A 25,581-nucleotide genomic window follows, 5' to 3' on the forward strand; every position below is an offset into this window, starting at 1 on the left:
AATTATATAATATAATTATATTTGTATATAAATATGTATAATTTGAATATAAATATTATATAGTTGTATATGAATTATTATGTAATTATGAATGTTTTAATTGAATATGGACATAATTAATTTGATCACTTTATCATTTAGCGCAACCTCGGATAACATAAACAAATGCTTCTCCACTTTGACTAACGTTTTACTGATTCCGAAGAGAATTAATTATAAGATCTTCTTATAAAATTTTCAGTAGAAAAATGTTGAGATTGTCATTAATCAATTCGACAGAGTTCGCCACCATATGATAATAATCGGGAAAGAACTATTTATGAACGACGTTCACTCCATCGGCATTAAACGAACGAGACACGGATAAATATCATGATATTAATACGCCAGATAGCGAGGAAAACGTATCGTGCAGCTCACAAAGCGAATACACGAGTCGAGAATAACGAAGGTTACAAATATCCCCACCGCGTCAACTACCCCCGTCATCATCATCTCTTTTTTGCCGCGAACATCCGCTATGATTTTCCTCCCCGTTTCAATTTCTCCCACGCTTCCACTCCCTCCATTCATCCCCCTCTATCACATCGTTGCTTCTTCCACCCTGTCTCTACCGTACCTACCCTCCTCGTATCACGCTGTCCTCCTTGCATCAGTACGCGCACTCTCCGGTTGCGTCTCTTTCAACCCATAGGAGAGCTCGTCATCCCTCGCGTTCTCGCGAGGACCACCGAGACGCGTCGCTTCGGTCGTGGTCCGACGTATGCCACAACGTCGTCGTGGCCGTCACCATCACCACCTTCGCACTCATCGTTGTCAGGTCCTCCGCGGCACGTATCAATCGCCAGGAGTCTGCCGATTACCGTGAATCCGTCGAGGCGCGAGTGTCGCGTAAGGACACAGTCGGGGTGGTGGACCCGTCATCCCGCTCGTGCGACCATGAAGGTCCTGCGGGCGCGAAGCGCGCCGACGAGATAGTCTACGAGGAAGCTGGCTCGCTCGTGGAAATCTCTCGGTTCTTCCGAGAGTAGGACAATTACTTTCGTTCGAGAGGGAAAAAGCGGGTAGATCAATAGGCCAGCTGGTGTGCGTCGTTTTCGTAGCCAGTTGGTGTGACCGCACGGGGTGCGGCTCAGGATGGTGAAGGCACCGAGCGTGGCACCCGCCGGTGGTCCGGCGGGTGTCAGGAGGATCCATCCCGGTCCCGAAATTGCCATGAATCCGAGAAATCTGCCTACGGCATCCGCGAGCATGCCGCCTGCTATGCGAGGAGATGCAAACGCTGTCGGCAGAACGACACCCGTTTATTATCCTCAGGTAACATCGAGATCTCAATTACAATGATAGATATGGTTATGCGTAGAAAAAACGTGAATGTATATTCAACTGCCGAAGCATTGAGTCAGTTGCTCTGTACGGCTATTTTCCAAACCAACAACCGCGTTTTCCATTCACGGCACTTCTCCACTTTTATTTATTCTAAAAATGAAACATGTATTATAAATAATAAGAAATAAATAAACTGAAATAAGTATAAATGAATACACATAGTCTTGTCGAAAGCTTTAATTTTACTTTAACTAAATCGTGTTTTGTTTTCTTTTAATTTATGATTTATACCTTGTGGAATCGTTATTCATACAGAAAAACAAAACATTTAGAATTTGATTTATTGCAACATATTTACAACAGCTTTATGATCATAGTATAACGTTACATTTGTATCTATATAAAATAAATTTTAAATAACGCAATATCGCCAACTAATACAATACTAAATCAAACAAAATTCTTACATAACGTTTATTTTATATTTTTTCCGCATCTGTATTCTAAAAAGAAAAAAGTTAGAGCGTCTTGACAATTGAAATTTATTTACCGCATTTGCCATTGTAATCAGATCGATCTCGTCAATTGTTGACAAGATAAACTTGAATTTATTCATTGCTTGTTACTTTTGATATATTTTAGTAATTAATAAATAAATTTAATAAAATGATGTATATTTTTTAATTAACTTTTGAAAAAAAGTTTCTGAAAAATATATTATGCTTTCTTCTATGTGCAGTTAATTATTTTCTTTTGCTATTATTATATATTTTTATTATTTATATACTTACCAACATGTTTAACTATATTTATTATTTTTAAATCAACAACAATTTTTGTTTTATTTATTATTTTGCTAAATAATTTTAATTAATTAAAAAAATGAATTAATACTGCAATGACAAGTTTTCTTTGGGTCAGATAAATAATAATATTATTTTCTAATCTTCTCATCCTTGGAGAATGAGGACATTGCTCGCGCTTCAAAATCCGTTTCCTGGGACCGAATGTAGGTCAATCTCCTCGAGAGAAACGCTCTTCGTTGACGACGGTTGAAATGTTTCCTTCGTCCGTCTCGTTGATCTCTACTAAACGGAGAATAAGCCGAATGAATCTTGTTACCGGAAACTGATAATACGATAGACATTAGACTACAATGTCATCACCATGGCGCGGGCAGAAGATAGCGGAACTCCATGCTTAGGAAAGGAATAATACAAGAACGGTAATAAAGTCCGGGAAATTACAGAAGTTTAATGCAGCGACTATTGCGATTTCCGATAACGTAGTTTGGTACAATGAGCCATGTATAGCTACAGAACTTCAATGAATGAAGCAGTTTACAGTACTCGATCACGCGCGCGCGCGAAAAGCGATACAATTTTTAACTGCCCTGCGGAAGACAATACTGACCTATACGAGAATGTTTTGTTTTTTCATTTTTTAAAAAGTGTGATTTCATGTTTCACAACATTCATAACAAGAAATATTTTTAATTCGGTATTTTCAGTTCTTGAATATCAAATTTTTACCAAGGAAATTTACCGGAAATTTAATATTGCCGATAAATGTTTTAGCTCTTGTCTTGATCGGAAATTATATTTATAATTAATCCCGTACAAATTGAATTTTATTCTATATTATTATAATTAATATTGCTTCATAGCGAAAAGTAAAAAAAATAATAGTACGTTAAACCAGATCGCTACGTGAAGTGAAGAATTGATAATTCAGTCAGGGCTGAAAAATGTGAAAACTTTATAATGTAATTCTAACTAAAAAAGTATTACAAATAAAAATGACAAGTCTACGTACATGTTCTTGCAGTAATTTCATTTAGAGAGTTTTCTCGTTTCTTGATAGCATTGGACAGTAATTAGTTTTCAGATATTTTTCTTCCCTCGCATTATCTCAGTTACATTCGCTTCTTATTTTAATTTTTGAAAAATAAACTCCTTTTATTATTAATTTTGAACACAAGATTATATTAAACCATCAAAAAGTGCTGTCGTCAAAATCATCTATCAGTTATCAATATAAATCAGTCTCGCACAGGGATTTCTTTGAAATACCATACTCCTACATCCGCGTAGATCGCTTCGTTTGTCAATCAATGTCCGTAACTTGTCGGAATTGTTCTCTGGTTGGGTTTCCGGGAATTTAATCGTGCCTGTTTGCGACAGGTGGACGTCTCGACGCAAGTAGACCTCCACAGCGGCTTCGGCGATCCTGGTGGTGTTATGGACTCCTGGGATCGTCGCGCGACGCCGTTGTACTCGCGCGAGGACATCAAAGAGCAGTACTGCATCACCAGCCGGCAGCTGGACGCCGTCGAGAAGTCCGGCGGCGGTTTCTTCGGATGCCTGTCCACAAGGGGACCATCGCCGTGCAGCTCTACCAGAAATTCCATCCTGTCGGCGTGCGTGCGTAGTGTTCCCAGCGACGAGAACCTCTGTGACGCGCCCTATCCTCGAAGACCCCTCCAAATTATGTATCGTCAGCCTTATCCGACTTATTCCCGTGGTTTATCGCGATACGACCTTGAGGACGAGGCGGATTGGATCGAGAGTTCCTACTTTAGACGGCGCCCAAGATCGTTTTGCACTGTACCCGATCCGAAGAGGTGAGAAAGAAGATCGATCTTTTGCGGTAATAGACTTTTTCTGTCAGAATTCTAAACGCGAAAAACGACCCTAATCTATCAAGACAAGTCGACAAGTCGAGAAATTTAAACGCTTTGAAAAGCTGATGGTAATATATTTATTAATTTCCAAATATTGCGATATATGAAACTGCAATTCTCCGATAGCGATGAAAAAGTACTTCCGTAAATTTACAATTATATTAATGGACGTGAGATATTTATATATACATATATACATATATACATATATTTTTTTTAAATCAAATATAGTCTGTTCGGTTTCATATTCCAATTACAGTAATTACTACATCGTATGCAGTATACCTGCATTCGCGAGATTGACACCTGCGAAAAGCGGTATTACCTTCGACTATTTGGCAATCGAGTGCTTCGGATATTTGGGGCAAATTACTCCGTCGAGACGTTTAGAATGTATATCTACTAATCGATTTATCGGTAAAGACTTTAGTAACGTAATTGATCGAAAGGCGTGTCGCAGTGCAAATGGTGAGCATGCAAAGGAAACGAAATTGAAATCTAAGGGGAAGAAACGTTCTTTTATCTACAATATAAACGAAAAAGTTGGAAATTTAAAAATTATTACAAATATATATTATATTGTTGTTAGGAAAATCATACAATTTTACTAGAAAAATCTATTGTGAGTTTTTGCTAAGAGATCTATAAAAATCTGCAATTGTTAAATCTACAACATCAAATTTAACTTAAGTTGCACTACTGCTCCTACTCAATATATCATTATTTTAAACTTTGATATCATGTAGTGCTAATTTGACACTAGAAAATATCAAATTGGCACTACATAGTGTCATCCATTGTTTGTTTTAGTATAAAATAATGATATATTGAGTGGGCGACTTAAATTGGGTCAAATTTGACACTATAGATTTAACAGAGTGATGACGCTTTTTTATACAATTGATATAGCAAAAAAGTCATATTAGAAATTTATCTTGGCTTATATTGATCCGAGTATCTTCTATAGTTTTAGATAGATTTTATAAAAACGGTATTTATATAGCACGATGTTCCATCGACTGTTACGTGTAAAGCCTTCCGTGGTCTCCTCATAGCATAGTGTCTAGGGTTGAGTTTTATTTCTGATTAACATGAGTGATGTACCGCCCCTTTATCAGCTTTTTAAGGTCAACTGAAAGCGGTCGATTAAAAAATTATGGTTGCGCAAAATCGCTGTGTATGTGTGCAGAATATGCGGAAAAAAGTCTGGAGCTAATAGATAATGATGTGAATAATGTAAATATAGCATCTCGTGCTAATGATCTTATTTTAAGTTTATTAATTTTTCTGTTTATGCATTTATTTTTTACGTTTTATTACTTTACGGTAAAAATGATCTTTGTGCAATAACGTCATTTTTTAAAGATTAATGTATAAAATATACGTGTTTACATAAAATGGTCATGTACGCTTCGATAGAATGACACGTTGTCATTCTGTTTCCTTTACGATACCGTAACGCGTGTAATCGAATCATATTTGCAACAGTACGACCTATATATATTCGTTTGATATTTTAGCCCACTTAATTTTCATTATTAACGAAAATATATATTTTATTGAAAAATTCTCAACAGTATTTACTCAACTTTTAAAATAATTTACAAAATTTTAATTAATGATTACCATATAAATTTTATAAAAAAGCAGTACTTATTTTAATAAAAATTCAATTAATATGAATAATTTGAAGTGATAATAAATTAAATTGAAAAGTACTTTAGACATTTATAGAAGCATCCATCACCAATTTTGCTGATATTAATTGAGATATCGATTAACAATATAAATTATTGTTTAATGGTATTATAATTTTTGAGTCTAAGCTTTTTATCGCGATAGGTACACTTGGGTCCCGGAGGACGAAGAATCCACGAAATTGGAAGGTCCACGACCAGTATTACCACCAGTAGTACCTCCTCCTCCTGCCTCCTTGACAACGATGCAAATATCACAAGCTCCAAAAGCAAAGCACGTGAGCTTCGCAAGATCGCACACGCTTACATCGTTTGAAGTCCCAAGGAACATAAGCCCTCCGAGGCCACATAATCCGGAACGTCTTATAGATTCGCAGCCGACTATGCAGAATACTATACTGCCTTTGTCCTTGCCCTTAGCTCATCCTTATCCTGGCGTTGAGCCACGTGTTCTCGTACTTGGTAAGTCGTGTATTTTAATATCGCGATTGAATAGTTTCTTAACATAAACTATAAATATAAGAGCATAAAATAATTAATTATAAAATTCAGGGTTCCGTAAGTTAATTTTTTTTTTTAAACTAAATTAAATTAAAGTTAACAGCCTTGAAAGTTTAATTTAGTTGAGTTAATTCATAGTGACATTAATTTAATTAAAAGTTAAGTTAATGGAAAAAAAGTAATTGAAAAGTTAAAAATTAAATTTACTTTATTTCATGATTTCAAGTTAACTTTTTTTAAACTAAATTAAAAAACTAAGTAAAAAAATTAACTTTTTTAACTAACTAATTAAGAAGAAATTCACATATATATTTCACGGATTTTGATCAATTGCATAATCTTTTGCATGATTATTCTGGGGCATCAAAAAATAATCCCTACAAAGTAAACTGCTTTTTCAAGAAAATCGTGATTTTAGCTCACAACGACGCTTTAAACTTCTTTATTCTCTGTCTAAACGTAAATGAAATATTTGAAATTATTTAAAATTAGAAAAATACATTTCTGATAAACACGAATGTATAAGCATATAATTCGAGTATATTGTAGGATCCGTATAACGCCTGATGTTAACTTTTAAAAAATCAAATTAAAAGTTAATAGTTACTAATAAAACATAACTCTAATAAAATTAAAAAATTAAGAGTCTAAAATATAACTAAATAAAGTTAAAATTAATTAATTTTTAACTTTTTAACTTAGCATTGTCCAATCTTGATAAAATTACAACTATAATATATAAAATATTTTTATATTGGTTCTTAATAGTTGAAAATAAATTATTAATTTTTATTGAAATTTAATCTGAGGTTTCATACTGTGCAGCAACTGCGCACGGATGATCCATATCGTCCCGCTATTTTGATCCCAAGCCAAGTATCATAGATTATGTGGGGAAAGTAGTTAAAGCTATTTACTCGCGGTCGGTTTGTGATGGCAAAGCCTACTTCATGCTAGACTAATATGAATTAAAGAGAACTATAATATAATAAAATTTTTCACAATAAAATGAGCGAAGGAATACACTTAAAGTTGCAAGTGCAAAATAAATTTCTGTTATTATACTGCATTGCAAAAATATTAACAAACAAAATACATAGTGAACTAAATTTTATACTAGTGACTTCTTTTAATTTTTTGACAAGTTTGAAATTAATTTTGTTATTATAAATTTGCATAAGAAATTTATTTAAAGATTATTTATTTATAAAATAATTTATAATTATTTTATATTATTTTATTAATTTATAATTATAATTATTTATTAATTTATAATTATAATTATTTTATTAATTTATAATTATTATATATTATTTATTTATAATAATTGACTTGAGAGAAAATATATTATTTTAATATAAAAATATTATTTGTTCTTTATTTAAATATTTCAAAGTACCAAATATTTAAAATTAATTAAAGTTTATTTCAAATAATTTCTCTCAAGTTTGTTATAATAAATCGACAAACTTTTATGCAGTTTACAAATCAATTCGAGGCCGATTTGTAGCAATTTATTTGTTCCAGAGAAACAACCTAAACGCGGTGCCATGAAGACTCAGGCGACGCAAACTGAGCTCCAGCCAATGTTTCGCGGTCGTATACTTCCGGTGACTCTCAGTCCTAGAACCATCCATCGTGTCAAGATGGTTTCTCAAGGTGCTCAAACTAATGGTGTTTTCAACGGTAGAAAATTAACCAAAAGTTACTCGGAAGCTGGACAGTTAGGAACGCCGCTTGGTGGCCAGACTGGTGCGCCAGCAAAAGAGGAAACTGAACACGAGCCGCTTCATAGGACTCAAAGTGAAGAGCCACCAAGGTCACCCTTTCTTATTTCAACAACACCACCACCTATTCGCTCTGTCACCGCCGTTGTCGTTGAAGAAACTTTGCCAAATGGAGACATCGCAATTGTTCCTATTGGCGTTGTAAGTATTTTAATATCAACTCCTATATATTTTACAAAGAGCTTTAATCTGGAAGATTCATGTATATATTTTTGTACATTTAGTACATTTTTTGTACATTTTGTACATTTTTTTGTAGAATCGTACATTTTTTTCTGATTCAAGATATAATTTCAACGAATCGATAAAGAGTAATGATAGTAAACCATTTAATAGTACATTATCTATTCTGTGTTTATTCCAGTGTAACCAACATCGTAAATCCCTCGATATAGACGATCAGGAGATTTTTATAAATTTCAAACCGGCACCGGTATCGCCTGATGCTCGCGCGCTTCTTAGCCGGATCTCCGAGCCCTCTCATCGATTCCTTCCTCTCCAGAAGACCTTCTCCGATGGCGAAATTCGTGTCGAGAGACGTGAACTTATTGGAGAAAGTAGCGAGCCAAGTTATCCTCACACTTGCAGAAGGAATCAGCAGGATTCTTGGGGCAGAACTGTCAGAACACCCGTCCAATTTTCCTCGACACCCGAGGATCTATCTTTGTTGCGAAGCCTCTCGCCTCACGAGGATCATCACGAAGAGGTAGGTAAACATTTTGAAATGTATTTTAAAGATTGAAATTTATCGTAATATATCAAATAAAATGTTTGTAAAATAATCACATCTTTTTAGGAGTTCCATGAAAATCTAATACGTCGGGGTCTTTTTCGAAAAAGAAGCGTATCTCTTGAGGATGGTGTACAAGGTCTATCATCAGATGATTTTATGCTTCCTAGGTCACTTCCAACTTCCCCTACATCGCCAACCGCAGCAGCAAGTGTGTATTATAATGCAATTAATAACTACTTATGCTAATGTTGATAAAGAAATTCTTGTAGAATGTAATCAATGATACTTTTTAGCAACACGAAGAATTTCGCAGACCCCGAAGGACGATTCGTTGCCCACCTGCACCTTACTGCACACTGCAGTCTATCCGCCTGCTTTTAGTACTGGGACCAGTGTCGCCGGTACTAGTATCGTCGGCCAGGTGACTTCACCGTTTGCCTCCAGTGATTCTTTAACGAATGACGTGACTAGGGACCACAGCGACGGAATATGGAACGAGTCGCAAGCGACAGTTCTTCAAGCTGATTCGTTAGCACTATTGACACCATCTTCGAGGAGAAGACATCTCCTGCTTTTACAACATCAGCAACGTTCCTCAATGGATACCGAGGCTCTGGACGTGGAAGACGAGGTGGAACCTTGCCCACCGAGTCCGAGAATACGTCTGGAACCAGCCACTCCGGTGCAACCCCTCACACCAAGGTAGATTAGGATTCATTTTAATAAAATCTCTTCGGTAGAGAATATTAAAGTTATTAGTAGTTGCGGAGCAACCATAATCCGATACTCTGATCAAAAGATATCAAGAGATTTTCGTATCGGTATTCTGTTTTGCATATTATTTTACTTATAGAAGGTACTTTTTACAGACGGTCTTACAGAATACAAGATCTGTTACCAGTACAGTTTCAACAAATTTACAATGATGTATCCACAGCAGCACATTTTTATGCGTACGATATGTAAGACTATAACACATTCTGATTTGGTTTCACAGTAGTTCCCTAATTTTAAATTCGATATTTTCGATAAATCATGCTTAGAATACATATCTCAAAATATATTATTGTACATAATCATTTTGTACATAAATTAATTATATTTGAGTGGACATATATTTTTGCATACAATACAAATGAAATGATAGATAATAATTTCAATAATTGGCATCACTTTTTCTATGATAACTTTTTTCATAAAAGGAAAATTCTATGGATTTATTTTTTATAATTTAAAAAAAATATTAAATATTTAGTATGGAAATTGCAGAATAATGTTCGCTCAAGTGTGTTCATTCCTCCCAAAAATTTATAAATACATTAAATAATATAATGCAATATATTATAATTATATTATAATTTTGTAAATATTTTTTTCTCGGCTTTTTGCAATCATTATTAATATTTATATATACTTTATATTTTTGTTTGACTTTTTATTTTATGTTTGTATAATAAAATGTTAAAAGATATTATTATAATCTTCCAATATAGCAATAGTGGATACGTGCTTAGGAATTTGAAACAACGAAGACATTTATTATCCTTACCCTTAAAAAATATATTATCGTCAGTATATATTTTTTCCTTAGTAATGTTACAATCAATGTACATAAAATGTTTAGCCCATAACATTGATACCCTGCTTTTTCTTCAAATCTTTTTCTCCATACATTTAAATTAAAATTTATGTTCATTCCTCTCCCCAGTATCGAATCATCTATTTCTGCGAGTAACGGCCGACCGAGAAGTGGATTACGTCGCGCGAGTCCAGGTCCGCCGTTGTCTCAACCCCAGTCGCAGTCGTCGAGCGAGTTCGGTTTGAGCCTAGCGAGGACCGACTCGGGCGGACGCACGAACACTGATATTTCCGAGACCTCCGAGGATTATGTCACTGCCAATACTTCTACGGAAACTGGGACCACTACAGGCACGTCCGCCACGACCAGTTCCTGGTCGAGGCCACCGCAGACATCCAGTGCTGCGGCATCGGCGCCCGCTTCGACCACTGCGACCGCCGCTGAAGGCAGCTCCTTCGAAAGCGCAAGCTCAATTTACAGTCTGGCGAGGAGCGAGGTAAATGCTCGTTAATTACATTTTAATTATGCCGGAGGGATGTTATTCAAATTAAACAATTTAAATAAATTTACAAGATAATCGCTATACATACAATATAACTGCACATTATTACTTTTTTGTTACTTTTGAGACAAATTTAGTTTTTAATTTTAATTTCTAATTTTTTCTTTTAATTAAAAATATATTGAAAATGGACTTAAGACTTTATATAATTTTTACTTTATATTACCGATCTAATTTAAACTTTAATTTAAACTTTAATTTTTCGCAAAATAAAATTCATTTAAAGTTAATTAAGCAACAGAATTTTAGTATATTAGCAAAAAAAATTTAATAAAAATTTGTATTTTATATTATTAGGCTGTTATCGAGGAGCCATGTAGTCCGCCACCAATTTTAGAAGAAGCGGAAATTGCATTTGGATTAGAACTACCTCCACCGGCAATGAGGTCTAGTAGCAGCAGTAGTTCAGGTAGCTACGACCTAAAGGACGCAATGACGGACCCGAATAATGATTTAGAGCAAGTCGCTCCACGCAGTGGACATACCTCAGAGACTGAATTGGATCGAGATGTAAGTTTACAATATTATATAATTTATAAAAATTTTATTTTTGTTTCAAATTTGTGAAAAGTTCGAAGACGTTTACAGTGAAATTACATGTAGCTGTAAGATATATAAAATAAAATAAAATTTTTATTAATCGCAAAAGATTTATTGTTTCATTTTAATAGGAGGGTCATCGATCGTCGTCCGGAGGTTACGCCGAATCGCCACCTGACGTTCGCATGTGGAGCGAAGAGGAACGTCGTCGAAAGAAGAAAACTTTCAGCTTAGATTTCCTTGGAGGAACATCGAGCAACGTAGAATTGGAGCACTCCGCGGAACCAGTATATCCGGAGAACGTCGAGGTCAGCCCGACTCCTAGCCATCGTCATAGATCGCGCAGCAAGCCAACGTCGACTCGGAGTCCTCATCGAAATAATAGAAAACGGGACTCTGTGCAACAGTCGACGCAAATTCAGCAACAACAAGTGCTCAGAAGTCCACAAAAGGAGGAATGGAGAATGGAGCAAACCGAAGATGGTCCACACGCGCCGACGTCCGACGATTCAAGCTGCAGTCATCATTATCATATGCATCATCATCACCATCATCACATGCATCGGGAAGGTGCAGAGAACGCGAGACATCGTCGGACCAGGGAAAGCCCAAGAAGAAAGACCAGTGGTTATATTTCTACCAGAAGACGCAGCAATGAGGTAAGCACGACTTGCACGATGATCATTAATGTACTCGGTATATTTTGTTATTCTTTTATAAAGAAAAGATTATACAGAAAGAATGGTTTGCTAAAGTAATTACAAATTTGGCTAGATCTGAAAATAATTTTATTGGATCCTCAAATTATGTAATAATTTAATATCACTTATGTATTGGAACAAAAATGCTACTTTATTTGTATGTATTATGTTTTAAAAAATTTTATATGATTTTAAAAAATTTAACAATTAAAGTCAAAATGCTTCTTTTATTTAATCAGTGATAAATCTTTACTCAGCAAAAAATCTTAAAAACATTTTAAAAAATTTTGTAAAGAAAATTTTAAGCTTTCACGTTAGAAAATCAAAAATTTTCGCAGATTTTTTTTTCGGTTACGTTTCAGGCCTACAAAATAAGAAGAAAGCTTCCTGTTTTATTCATCTCGTTTTCTATATCTATATATATAAAAATTATCAAATACACAAGGGCTCAAAAAACATAATGGCCTCTTAAAAGAAGAGATTTTAAGCTTTTTTATTGTAATTTAAATTTTGTTCATTTTAACAAAATTACAGCTGTTTAAATTTGGAAGCATCATAGTGTTATAAAATCTAATCCAATAGAACGCTTAAAGGCCAGTTTACGCTTTATATTATGTAACTACAGAATTTTCGTTACTGTAGTTACATGGTGAAACATAGAAATTGATTACTAAAATTTTAAATAAGAAAAATCCAATATTTGGCCGAAGCTGATCTCAATGCTTAAATACATATTTCTTGAATTTATATACATTTTGATTCCAGAATAATCACTTATTAAATTGTACCAAAATATCATTTATTAAATTATACAAACAAATTTAATAATTTTTTAATGCTAATAAGTATCTTTTAACAAGAATACAACGTCTTAAATCCGAAAAAACATTTTGGCGCGCAATATGCAGAATCAGAATGTATTATACAATATATAAAATTACATAAGAAATATGTATTTAAGCACTAAGATCCGTTTCGATCAAATATAGAGTTTTTTTTTACGTAAAATTTCATTTATATTCATATCGGTCTAATAATTGCTTGATATTGTAATTGCTAAAATGTCAAAACTTCTTACAGTACATTCATTATATTTGAGATTTTTATTTAATTATTTTGATGTTTCAAAAAATCATTTTCTGTATTCAATTAAAAATTTGTAGATATCTTAGCAAAATAATTTTTTTTGTATAATTCTTTCTTCTTCGCACATTCTATATCTATAAACAATCGCGTTGCAGGATAAGAACGCGGCATTAACGGGCAGTTTACCGCGAAGAAAGTCCCGTGTCGCGGACGACATAGTTTGTTCTAGTCGCTTGAGTCCTGGACGTTATCAGCGTAGTCCAGGACACAATGGTCAGCGAGCGCTCGTTATAGAAGCACAAAGTCCGGAGGCGAGACTGAAAGCACTGTCGGCGGAATCGTTGAGATCCGTCAGTCCGGGCAGCGACAGCGTCTTTTATAGCGAGAGCGCAGATCAGCCTTGCATCTCCGTTGCCGCTTTGGATGCTGCGCACTGTCATCATTGTGGCAGAGAGGTGATATATTACTTATCGTGCATTATTCATTTGTCTTTCACTTTAACTCTTTGCTCCGAGGTGACCTCTTTGCGAGGACAATATTGTTTCGTCATTTGAACGCGCTCTCTATAAATGGAAATGTGTTCAATTTTATATCATTTTTCTTTCTAATTATGCTTTTGACTTTTATATTAATAATGCATTACAAGAATTACTTTGAATTGTCTAAGAGGAAACTTTAAGTGCAAAGAGTTAATAGGACTTAATGACATTATATTGTACTTGCTTACGATCAAAAGCTTTCTTATAACAATTTTTAAAAATTAGAAAGATAAACGTAAAATGCACTTCTGCAGCTTTATTGTAGTTTCAAATTAGAGCATTTTCTTGCGAGTAAAAAATATGCAGTATATTTGTTACATATTTAATTTCTGCAACTTTCTAAATATTGAATCAAGAAAATTATTATTATTTCCTTAAAATTTTGCCATTTAGAATGTAGTATTCCTCCAAATAGTTATTTTTACCTTAAATATCACGTTTATTTTTTGTAGTCTGCTTGTACAAATGTTAATTGTACAAATAATTTTTTCATTTGCTTGATATATTAATGAGTTGTATAAATAAATAGCGCTCATAGAAATAACATATAGATTTATGCTCTGCTTTTGAAACTAACTTTGATACATATTTCCTACATATCATTTTAACGAATATCATTTCTAAAGAAAAATAAGACTGTATTACAAGTAAAAATATTTGTATTAAAATACAAATATCTGTGAAGTTTACATAATTTTTTTAAATAATAAAAAATATTTACATATATTTTAATAATTATAAAAAAATCAAATCTCGTTCTACTTTTTCCACTTTTGGTATAAATTTTATTGAAATAAATAAATTCCATAAGTCTTTTAAAAGATTGTAAATATTTATCTTAAAAATTAAAATAATCGAGAATAGAACAGAATTTTAATATCATGAACTATTAGCACCTATGCATTTCTTTAGATTAGATTTTAATATCATAAATGCTCAACTGCACGTAGAAAATTAAATATGAATGCAAAGTAGTACTTCTTTCTATCTACTTACCTGTCAATCTATCTGCCTTCTTTCTCTATCGTGTGTGCCCTCCTGTTGCTTCACTCCCGAGGTGTCGGAAGAGATCGTTCGACCACCGGCAGGTTTTGCGGACTCCCCAGAAGGACACAGAACATCTTCCAAGCACGTTACAGGACATCGGTTGTACAAGAAATTTGATAAAAGGTACAGATCAGAAGATCGAGGAGATCGTAGACATCGCCGTAGCAGTGCCGGTAGATCGGATATTCGGGCCAAATCGGAAGAAAGAGCCACTCCCCGACCAGGAAGTAGAGGTTCAATCGATGACATGGGCAGAAGAAGATTGCAAGCTCGAAGTACTGATGCTAGTATGGAAATTCTTACAGGTAAATTAAAAAATATATGTTAGAGATAAAAAGTAAAATATTTAAATCAAATTTATACATCATTTGGAAGGTTGAATTCTATCTTTTTCAATTATTTTTCAGTTATACTTTTAATATATAAAATTTTAAACTTTTTTTAATAAATAATGTTAGAACAGAACTAGAACAAAAGAGTGAAATTTAAATAAAAAAGAATGAATAAGAGTAAAATTTAACACAAATAATATATTTATCATTTAATGCATTTAATTAATTTAAAATTTAATGAATAATATTTGTCATTTCTTCATAATGATAGGAAGAGAAGATGAGGATACTTATGTAGAACCGTACTTAAGTAGCGAATGGATTTATATCGGGGATCTCGAGGAAAGTCACGTATGGAGAAGGCCTGACAGCAGAGATGGTGACGACGAAGATAGTATCCATAAGGAGCGACGGGATTCTCAAGAATCTACGGAGAGCGAGAAGAATTTTAAGAAGAGATATCAAGCGGCTACGCATAGGATGGTACATCGAAAAAGCAGCGGTGAAATGTATAAAAGGATACAAACGAAATGTTTCGGTAAGTCAGAGATTAAAAAAGTTTCTAAAATTATTTTGAAATTTAACATAAAGTTTTTACTTTCTTTTTCTTATATCTTTTATGTTTTATTATTTTATAATGGATTACTGGCATGTAAAAAAATTGAAACTTTTTAATGAAGCAACTAAAAAGAACTTTATAAGAAATGACAGCAGCTCAAGTGAAAAATATTTGCAAAATGTTTGAAAGAAATGATAATAAAAATATAGCTTAATTTCTCGATGGTTCCAGTTTAAGTGTACATAAATCATATGAACTTTCGAGATGTTAATCTTTTAAGTGTAAATCCGTGAACACCTATTAGCACGATCGTTAATCACGGTTTTATCGGTGCAGCTGTTCTATAATCGTTCGTGTCTATGTTAGAAATTCTTAAGCCGTATTCCAAAATCTCTACGTCGTGAGATCATTCGGCGGATGGCGGATGACGTCCAACGCAGCACAAACGTGCCGCTTTAACGCTGATTCACGCATCGTCGAAGAATGTTCTTAAACCGTTTCGCGAAAGCATCCTGTGATATATCTGCTATAAAAAAAGAGATTTAGATAGACAGCTAACGGGGGCAAGATGAAGGCGAAAAAGAAATGTAGAAAAAGAAGTAGAGGAAGGAAAAAGGAAAAAGGAGGTAATGACATGAGATAAAAGAGATACATAAACAAATAGATCATGGTGTCAGAAAGTTAAATAGATAAAATTTATTCCAATCATCTGACATAATTCTTCTGAAGACAATCGAAAAGATTGGAGATGGAGAATAATACAAATTAAATTGAATAGATGCAGAGAGAAATAAGGATTATAATAAAATTACACTTATAACATTATATGCATAACTGTGAGCACAAAGCGAGTTGTCATGAATATTCAAAATTATTTAAATGAAGAAAAAAAAAGAGAAAGCGAGAACAAGAGACGCAGAAATTAAAATTAAGAGGTCAAGAAAAAAAAGAGAAAAGAATTAGGTCATGAGTCAACAAGTAGAAAAAGACATGGATAAAGAAAGAAAGGCCGGTACAGAGGGAGAGAGGCCTTCTTCCCGATTCTTTAAATAAGCTCCGCGTAATACTCTCGTCTAAATATAATCCACCCGAGCAGCCATCGAGCGAGACATTAAGTCCGGCTCGTCCGTGGTGAAGAAGGAAACCAAAGTTAGGGGAGAAGTGATTTGTGCTCGCGCGAAGACGATGAAGAAGCGCAGCGGCGCTCGCGAACCGCGGGAACGTGCGAGGGTACCGGAGGGATCGGCGGGGCGGTGACTCGAAGAAGGAGCTTTTGGCTGGCAGTCAGTGGGTCAGGGCGCCGAGTCGCATTCCACGAGGCTGCTGGCTCGAGACATCGTCTTCGCGAATCCGCCGTTTTCTGTGTACACTCGTAAGTTCATCCTCGATCGCGCGCGAACGGAGCTTCGTCTTCCGGTCGGAGGTGCGGTGAAAGAAATTTTGCCGATATCAAACTACAGATTAAGATTGAGATTGAATTGAATTCTAACCAATTAAAAGAAAGAAAATCAATATAAGTTTAGCGAACTTTAAACGGTCAGAGATTCCAATTCAATCTCAATTTTAATCTGTGGTCTGATAAATTTCTCTTCAATATCGAAAAAGTGGAAGAATTCGAGAAGAAGATAGCCTATGAGTGATAAATCTCTTGCTGCCTTGAATTTGTTCCGTTGACAACCGACGATGGTGTGCAACTCCGCGGGTTCTGAGTGCACGACGGAAGTGGACAAGGACGTGACATTGAAGCGAGCTCTGGAGGAGCTGCTTAAGTGCATGCTCAGAGTCTGGTGTAGAGAGGGTCAAGCTCTGGCGAAATTTGGTGTGACGACGACAGGTAACGGGATGAAGTTTTATTTTTAAATATAGAAAAAAATATTTTGAAAAAGAAGTAAAAATAACAGTTGAATTGATCAATAATGATGAATGATGTTTTAAGCAAAATTTTTTCAGTTAAAAGATCTCGTACTAATTATATAATAATAATTATAAAATAATTATTATAAAAAGTTGTTTCAGTTAAACATCGATTTTATGATATTTGATAACTTATCAGAGTTACTGATCGAATATCTCCATATAAATATATTTAAAAATGGACAAATTTCTGGACAATTTTTCTGTAACACCATTTGAAAGCTGCTGCTTTGGGTCTAATCGAATCTACAATTCACAATATGTGTTTTAAGTTTTTAACCGTGTAGGTATGTATGTATATAACTATACATGTGTCACACAGTACATAAAAATGTCAGACATACTAATGAATTAGCCATCAATACAGATACAAATATATCGATACACACACTTTACTTTTTTTCTCCTCAAAGTTGAAACTTTGCAAATCATACTAAGATTCAATACATCAATACATTACGATAATGTTTATTCTATCGATAATGTTTATTCTAAAAAATATGTTAATATACAGAAAGAACGGTTTTATTGAGGTATTTAAACATTTAGTTATGTAGATACAGATCTAAAAATAATTTTGTTGAAACATTAAAACAATTATGTAGGACGCACAAACTGGTTACTAGAATGTTAAAACTTTTTGTAGTATTATTCAGCTTAAGATTTCTACGTATAACTATTTTGATGGTCCAATAAAATTATTTTGAGATCTGTATTTAGCTAAATTTTTAATATTTTATAACCAATTTTTATTTTACCAAAATCAGTCTTTGTATATAAAACAAGATATTTCCTTTTAAAATCTTCTCGTTTAAACTATAATATTTCATAGAAGTTATCTTTTCGGTCAAACGACACTTAATTATAATTACGACATTTCCTAGAGAGTCTTACAACTACTTGAAGAGACTGCGAAGATAATTTATATTTATGACTTAATTTCTATTCATAAAGCACTATCTGGCGTCAAATTAACAACGAACAAATATCTAGCAAAGGTGCTATATCTCGACAAAAGTTAAAAGGTGTACCGCTAACAACACTGAACGTCGGCCAAGAATTGCCGAGGCATGATTTCGATGTCTCAATAAGTGCACCTGCCATTACAAAGTATCTAGTACAACTCGTGTATCGTAAGAAGATTTAATTCATTGATAAAACGTAGCGTTTTACGCCTGACATTTACAATTATGGCATTATTGGTGTCGCGACATTTTTCTAATCGGGCTCAAATCGATCAAAGCATCCATAGATGGGACATACGACGATGACTCTAGGGGATACATGGGGTATTACACCACCTCATTACCTCTTGACAACTGCCTCTATGTATATCCGGCAGTGCTTATGATGCCGTATATGATGAACTTCGCGCGCATCAAGTTGTGCTTTTTCCAGCGTCTTTCACGTTCATGATCAAAGAGAAGACTAAAATGGATAAAGCTTGCAATGACGCAAAAATAAAAGTGGCACTATGGTGGTACGATGACGGCGACCGAAGTCACCTCTGTATTATGAAGGAAAAGGTCTGAGCTCTAAATATGCTCGATTACGTTTGTAGCTCATGCTGACGCGGCGCTCCGCGCCTTTTTGCATTGAACATCTACGTCGCCATCGTGCCATCGTCAATACATTTTTCTTCCGCTTCGGCCCTTTTCTGATCTAGAGCGACCGATTTGCTTGCCCGATTGTGCTCGCGTGGACATAATCGTGTCGCATCTATTCTTGTGATACGTCACTCGATACCACATAGCATGGCTGTAAAGCGCGAGGCTTAACAATTTAAACCATTTCATGCGAGTCCCTTTGTCCAAGTATATTAAAAGCGACAAAATGTAATCCGTTCGGATTTGCATATTAAATGCTACTGTAAGAGGAAAAATTAAAATGTACTAATCTTTTGTGTTTTAACATACGAAATTAAGATAAAAAGAATATAATGTGCGTTTTTCTTCATAAACATTAGGTATATAGTATATATAATAAAGATTAAAAAGTATTATATACAGAATAATTATAATATATAAAATAATTGTTATAAAATTCGAGATTATAATTAAACTTTTTTTGCCAAATTTTAAGTATAAATATTTAGGTGTTTTTTAGGTGTTAAATAAATTAATAATTACGATTACCATCGAATTAGTACAACAATCTGTGAAATTTTGATTTAATAATATTTTAAAATATACATATTTCTTTTTGATAAATGTAAAAAAGATAAAAAAGATAAAATATATATGTTAATTTTCAATTTTGTAAAATGCAAAAATTCTCTAAAAAGTTAATTTTCAATTTTGTAAAATGTAAAAATTCTCTATGAAAAAGATAATTCTGTCAATCGCAAAGGATTTCAACTTTCTAATTTCTTTAGTTTCATGAGAAAAAGCTGTAGCTACATTTTATATTTGCAGAAAGCGACAAGAGGGTAGTTGTGAAACGCGAAGCTGGCGGCGAATTTGGATTTCGTATTCATGGCTCAAAGCCCGTGGTAGTTTCCGCGATCGAGCCAGACACGCCCGCGGAGAGTTCCGGTCTCGAGGTTGGCGACATCATCATGTCGGTAAACGGCAGAAGCGTTATGGACGCCACGCACTCGGAGGTCGTAAGACTGGCGCACTCCGGTACGGATGTTCTGGAATTAGAAGTCGCAAGAACTTGCAACGTTTTGGCGCCGCGTGTTGCACGTATCGGAGCGAAGGAGACCGCTGAAGAAGCACCACTCTATTCGGGATACTTATGGAGAAAATCCACATCGTCGTGCACGGAAAAATGGGTTCGACGATGGTTCGCTCTTCGTCGTGACAACTGCCTGTATTGTTATAAGACTGACTCGGTAAACGAAATTTATTATTTTTAAAAACAAATTTGTGACGTAAGCTTATTGTATACCAGGTGCCTGCGAATATCTAGAAAATTTTTATGAAAAGTCATAACAAGAGAAATATCTTCAAGTATATTTAATAAAAAATAAACAAGGGATACTTTTTTATTTTTTATTTAAAAGTAAAAAATAGAATCAATGTAATTTTGAAAATTCGAAGTAGAAATTGCCGAGAATTGATTTACCCAAGTCGAAAGTCAATTCCGACTTAAAGTGCACTTATCGTAACAGGATTCGCAACCGGTGGGAGCGGTAATGCTTCTCAAGTACGATGTGGAGCAAACGCCTGAATTGAGAATACACGGTTTTGCGATAAAGAAAAAAGGTGCTCCAACACTACGACTGGCGGCTGATACTGAAGAAGCGGCAGCTCGATGGATTACGGTTATTCGCGAAGCTGTTGAGAGGAACAATCAGGTAATGCAAAGTGAATTGCTATACGAATTGTTTAATATCTTTCCGACTATTTATTTAAAATAATTATATTTTAAATATAATTTTTTATTAAGTATATATATATATATATGTGTGTGTGTGTGTGCAAACACGTACAATACTATTTGTGCATTTTTTAATAAATTGTTTACTTTTTCTCATTTATTTAGTCAAGTTTTTAAATAACTACTCAATATTTTCATCAGATTGACACTTGGCTGGACTCTTCGCTAAGAATGAGAGAGATGGCTGCATGCGCTATTCAAAGACCGGATTGTTTCGGGTATTTGAACAAACAACAGGAACACGCGCGGAAAACGTCCTCGCCCACCGGCTGGTCCAGGCGATATTGCGTGCTGAAGGATGCCGCACTATATTTCTATGATGACGCCAATGCCGACAAAGCATTTGGCGTAGCGTGTCTACACGGCTTCAGGGTACATAGCAGCGCTCCGAGTTCCGGCGGCAGGAAGCACGCTTTTGAGTTGCAACCACCGGATCCCACGCAAAGGAGCTATATCTTCGCTAGCGAATCAGAAATGGATAAAAAACGGTAAATAAATAGATATCAGTCATTTTCAACTTCAATAAGATAAACGTGACAGACATATACATATATCCGGACATTTACACAAAATTTATTATTGTATTATTAATTTAAAATATTTTTTTACTACAATATTATAATTTAATTGTATTTAAAGATTACAATTGATTACAAATGATATTTTATTTTAAAAAACACTTAAGATTAATAATAACAAATAAACAAATAAAGTTTTGCAATAAATGTTTGGATAAAGATACTCTTATTATTAGGACTATTTTTTTGTATACAGAATAAATGCAAATGTAATATATTTTTCTTTTTAAAATTTAATAATTAATTAAAACTTTTGACGTTTATTTTCCTTATTATTAGTGTACATCTACCGAAAATAATTTCCTACTATTATTTCAGATGGTTGGCCGCCCTTGAATATTCGATTGATCGGTGGATAAAAATAGGTTGATGCGAAACAATCCGCCCTACGATGAATCCAACGAGTCGCAGTAGCGAAGATCGTCCAAGGAAATCCTCGTCCGTATCCGTTTCCGGTTCCTAACACGTTGTGGATTATTCACGACGATCGCCGTTGTTACCTCGACGATCACCACACACTCGTGGATGTTTGCCAAGATTCTTTCATTTCAACAACATTATTAAGTCTCACCGTCATGATCATCACTGTGCTGATTAACAGTGACGTTACGTTAAATTGTTCAAATAAAAGTTAACGCTAAAACAAAATAACTTGTGTTCGGAATTGTCTTGTGTCGTCGGAATTGTTTATCAGCAATAATGCAATTCCATCGAACGTCATCAAGACCATTTGAGCAGAAAAATCGATATAATCTTGATGAGTTGAATGCTATGGGGATGAAGAAATATACTTTATGTCGGTTATGTATATTGCGTTTCTTTATCCCGAATGAACAAACGAATGGACACTTTTGTGTCTCCGTTCTATCAAAATCGAAACTCATCAAAATTATACTGATTCCAATTTTAGTAATAAATTTTCAGATCTCATCGCGCGTCAAGTTTTCCCATTTAATCTCCATCCTGTCCATTGCATTATCCCATTATTATACATATTTTAATTTTGAATACTTGAATTTTGATCAAAAACATGATAGTAAAATAATGAACATTAAAAAAGAACGAAATCTTTAAAAGAACTTTAAGTATTATATAATATGATTCGCGGCGATCTCGATATAATTGAGAAAACGAAAAACCTTCCGAGGTTGTTTGTCGCTGAAATTCTATACGCACATGAAGATAACTTCACGAGGAGAGTATCTTCAAGAAATAAGCGATAGATTCATCGGATCGATTAATTCTAACGGCGAAAAAGAGATACATTTTGCCAGCCATAAAATGCGTACGTGCATGCGTAGCGATAGTTACGCATATGCGGCACATGTCATATGGAATTGCCATTACCTATATCGCTATTCTTATCAACGCCAATATTTATAACGAACGAAAATCACAGGGTTTACCTGAAAACGAGAGAAATGAAAATCGTGTGTGTGTGCGGGCGTGTCCAGATTGTGTGAACACGCGCAATTATCCGATAGAAACAGAAAACTCAAGATATTGTGCGTATCTGTTGAAAATCGCGCTCTTCTCGCGTGTATAGTAGGGAAGTAGACGAGTACGAAGAGACTGGCGTATATACATTTTAACGAGAAGATAACCCTACGCTGGCACATCAAGTTCAGGCTGATCCTGCTCTTACCGATGCATATAGGGTGTCTCTGAATTATCGGCACATATTTTATAGATATAGAAATCAGATTAATAAGAAATGATTATTTCAATTATTTTGCAATGAAAATGGAAATTTTATTTATATTGTGTCCTTATACTTTGAATAAAAAATTAAACAAGAAATATTTAATTTATAATTTTATTTGATATCGAAAATTTGGAAATGTGTTATACCTATGAATACTCTTATAAATCTTTTTTAATCCTTTTTTATTATAAATCTTTTTTAAGCCTTTGCAATCTAAGTTTTTTATTTAGCCCAAACTTTTTATTATTCTAATAAACTTTCAAAAAATATAGAAAAATTCAGATTACTCTCCAACATCTTTGTTACATTACCAAATAATTTTTTACTTAAATGTTGATTTAATAAAACTTAAAATTTGAGAAAAAATGAGGATGAAATTTGAGAGAAAAATTTCACTTGCGACTTTGAACAAAAAAGATTAAGATTGCAAACAAAGGATTAAAAGGTCGATTGCAAATGATTTAACTAAATCATTAAAATATGTGTCGATGATCTAGAGATATTAATATTTAAAAACATGGAAAAATTTTTTATTTTTAAACTTTCTTTGGATACCAATATAATACACAAAAATTATATAAAGTTATTTCCTTTTTTAAACATGTTTTTACTAGCGTGTATTGTGTTTTATTTATATATTGATAAAGATAAATACTTATTGAAAATTTATTGAAAATAAGTTAATGTACAACGGCAACAGGATGACACACATGAGAGAAAAATGAAAAATCATATTTTATCTTCAAAATCTTAATTGATTTTAATATTTTAAATTAAAGCTTATTCAATTTTAAAAAAGTTATCAATCAATTTTTGAGATATAAGCATATTTTTAAAAAAGCAGATGTAAAATAGCAACTGAAAAAAAGCGACTATTTTATAATTTTAATTAAATTTGTACTAAATTAAATTAGTATATGTATAATCTTGATGTCGCAGATAATCTAATTATAGTTGCAAAATTCAAAATGATACATATATTCATTATGACGAATAAAACTTAAATTAAAAATATTTTTTATTTCTGTGAAAATTGATATTACAGCTTTTAAGATTGATTATTTGCGCGAGTATTCTGAGTAATTATATTTATCTTATTACGCAAGTACTTGTAATGGCTATACTTATTCTCTTGTACGACAATATTTGCTTCACAAACATATCACAAAAGTCCGACAATGACTTTTGAGCTTCATCGTTAACAGCTTTTGAAGGGCGTTTTCATTCTTTCCGCTGGCTATTTATGTAAGAATCAGACGAAGTTAAAGCTTCTTAATTATACCGTCATTTGTTGTCATCTTTACATTTAATATTTTCAAGAGTAGACTCTTTAAATTGTTTGAAATTTTTGTTACATGCTTCCTGTACTTCTTCAGATAACTCACCGATTGGTAATAATAAATGTGAATCTATAATTTTGCTCCCATGAAAAAAAATTTGTGTACCAAAGCAGGCATGTAGTATCAAAAATAAAATTTAATTTATAGTTTTGCAGTTTTAAAAGCATAAATAATTTTTAAATTTAACAGTATTTATCTTTTTCACAAGCAAGTGTGCGTGTGTTTCCTGCAGAATAATTCTAAATCTTTGAGTGAGAACTTCCTCAACACCAGTTATCCTTGAATCATGTTAAAGTCTCTGAAAAAATTTCTCGCCGTATTTCCGTTATTGATGGATAATCTAGAACCTTTTTCTATCTACATATTTAGACTTATTTGCTTTCAAAATTCCCTTGAACATTTTTTTTTTGGTTTTCTTCATCGCCATTATTTATTCTCTTCCAGCTCACTTACAAAAACATAGCCGATAAGATATATATGGCAATATACATTCCATAATCGAATCTATGCATACAATGTTGAAAGACATATTCAAAATTTTGAACGATTTCTTACTTATCTTTTAAGTTAACACACTAATATTTATGCATTATATGAATACTCTCTATTTCCGTCCTCACACATAGAATATAAAGGGAAAGAAGGAAAGAAACAAGGAAAAGGAGGGGAATCACATTTCAAAATAATGAATAGATCGAAATAAATTGAATCAAAAAGTTCAAAGAATAAAAATTCTAAAGTCATAACCATAAATGATTTTTCACAAAAGTAAAAAATAAAAAAATATTTTTAATTTAGGCATTTATTATATTGAATACGTTATTTTAAATTTTACAACTTTGGTTTCAGATTTGTAATCAACGACCTTGAAAACTTTTATGATTTTTATCAAAAATTAAACATTTTTAAATTTTGTATCCACTACTTAATTCGCTATTTTGAATTTTTTAATATTACAACTAATTCACAATTAACGACCTTAAAG

General features: G+C 33.5%; 1 protein-coding gene across 1 annotated transcript; it reads left to right on the top strand.

The window, feature by feature from the left end:
- Positions 1 to 1,137: 1,137 nt before the first annotated feature.
- Positions 1,138 to 21,921, top strand: LOC105627052. The gene is made up of 18 exons (XM_012208330.1): positions 1,138 to 1,317; positions 3,513 to 3,952; positions 5,855 to 6,171; positions 7,738 to 8,138; positions 8,362 to 8,703; positions 8,794 to 8,938; positions 9,024 to 9,432; positions 9,600 to 9,692; positions 10,439 to 10,805; positions 11,169 to 11,381; positions 11,543 to 12,070; positions 13,354 to 13,653; positions 14,795 to 15,089; positions 15,388 to 15,654; positions 20,004 to 20,425; positions 20,705 to 20,890; positions 21,115 to 21,461; positions 21,870 to 21,921. Exons 1-18 carry the CDS (start codon positions 1,138 to 1,140, stop codon positions 21,919 to 21,921), a joined length of 5,304 nt encoding a protein of 1,767 aa, XP_012063720.1.
- The last annotated feature ends 3,660 nt before the right edge of the window (positions 21,922 to 25,581 follow it).

This window comes from Atta cephalotes, assembly GCF_000143395.1.
Source record: "Atta cephalotes unplaced genomic scaffold scaffold00008, whole genome shotgun sequence".
Taxonomy (NCBI): domain Eukaryota; kingdom Metazoa; phylum Arthropoda; class Insecta; order Hymenoptera; family Formicidae; genus Atta; species Atta cephalotes.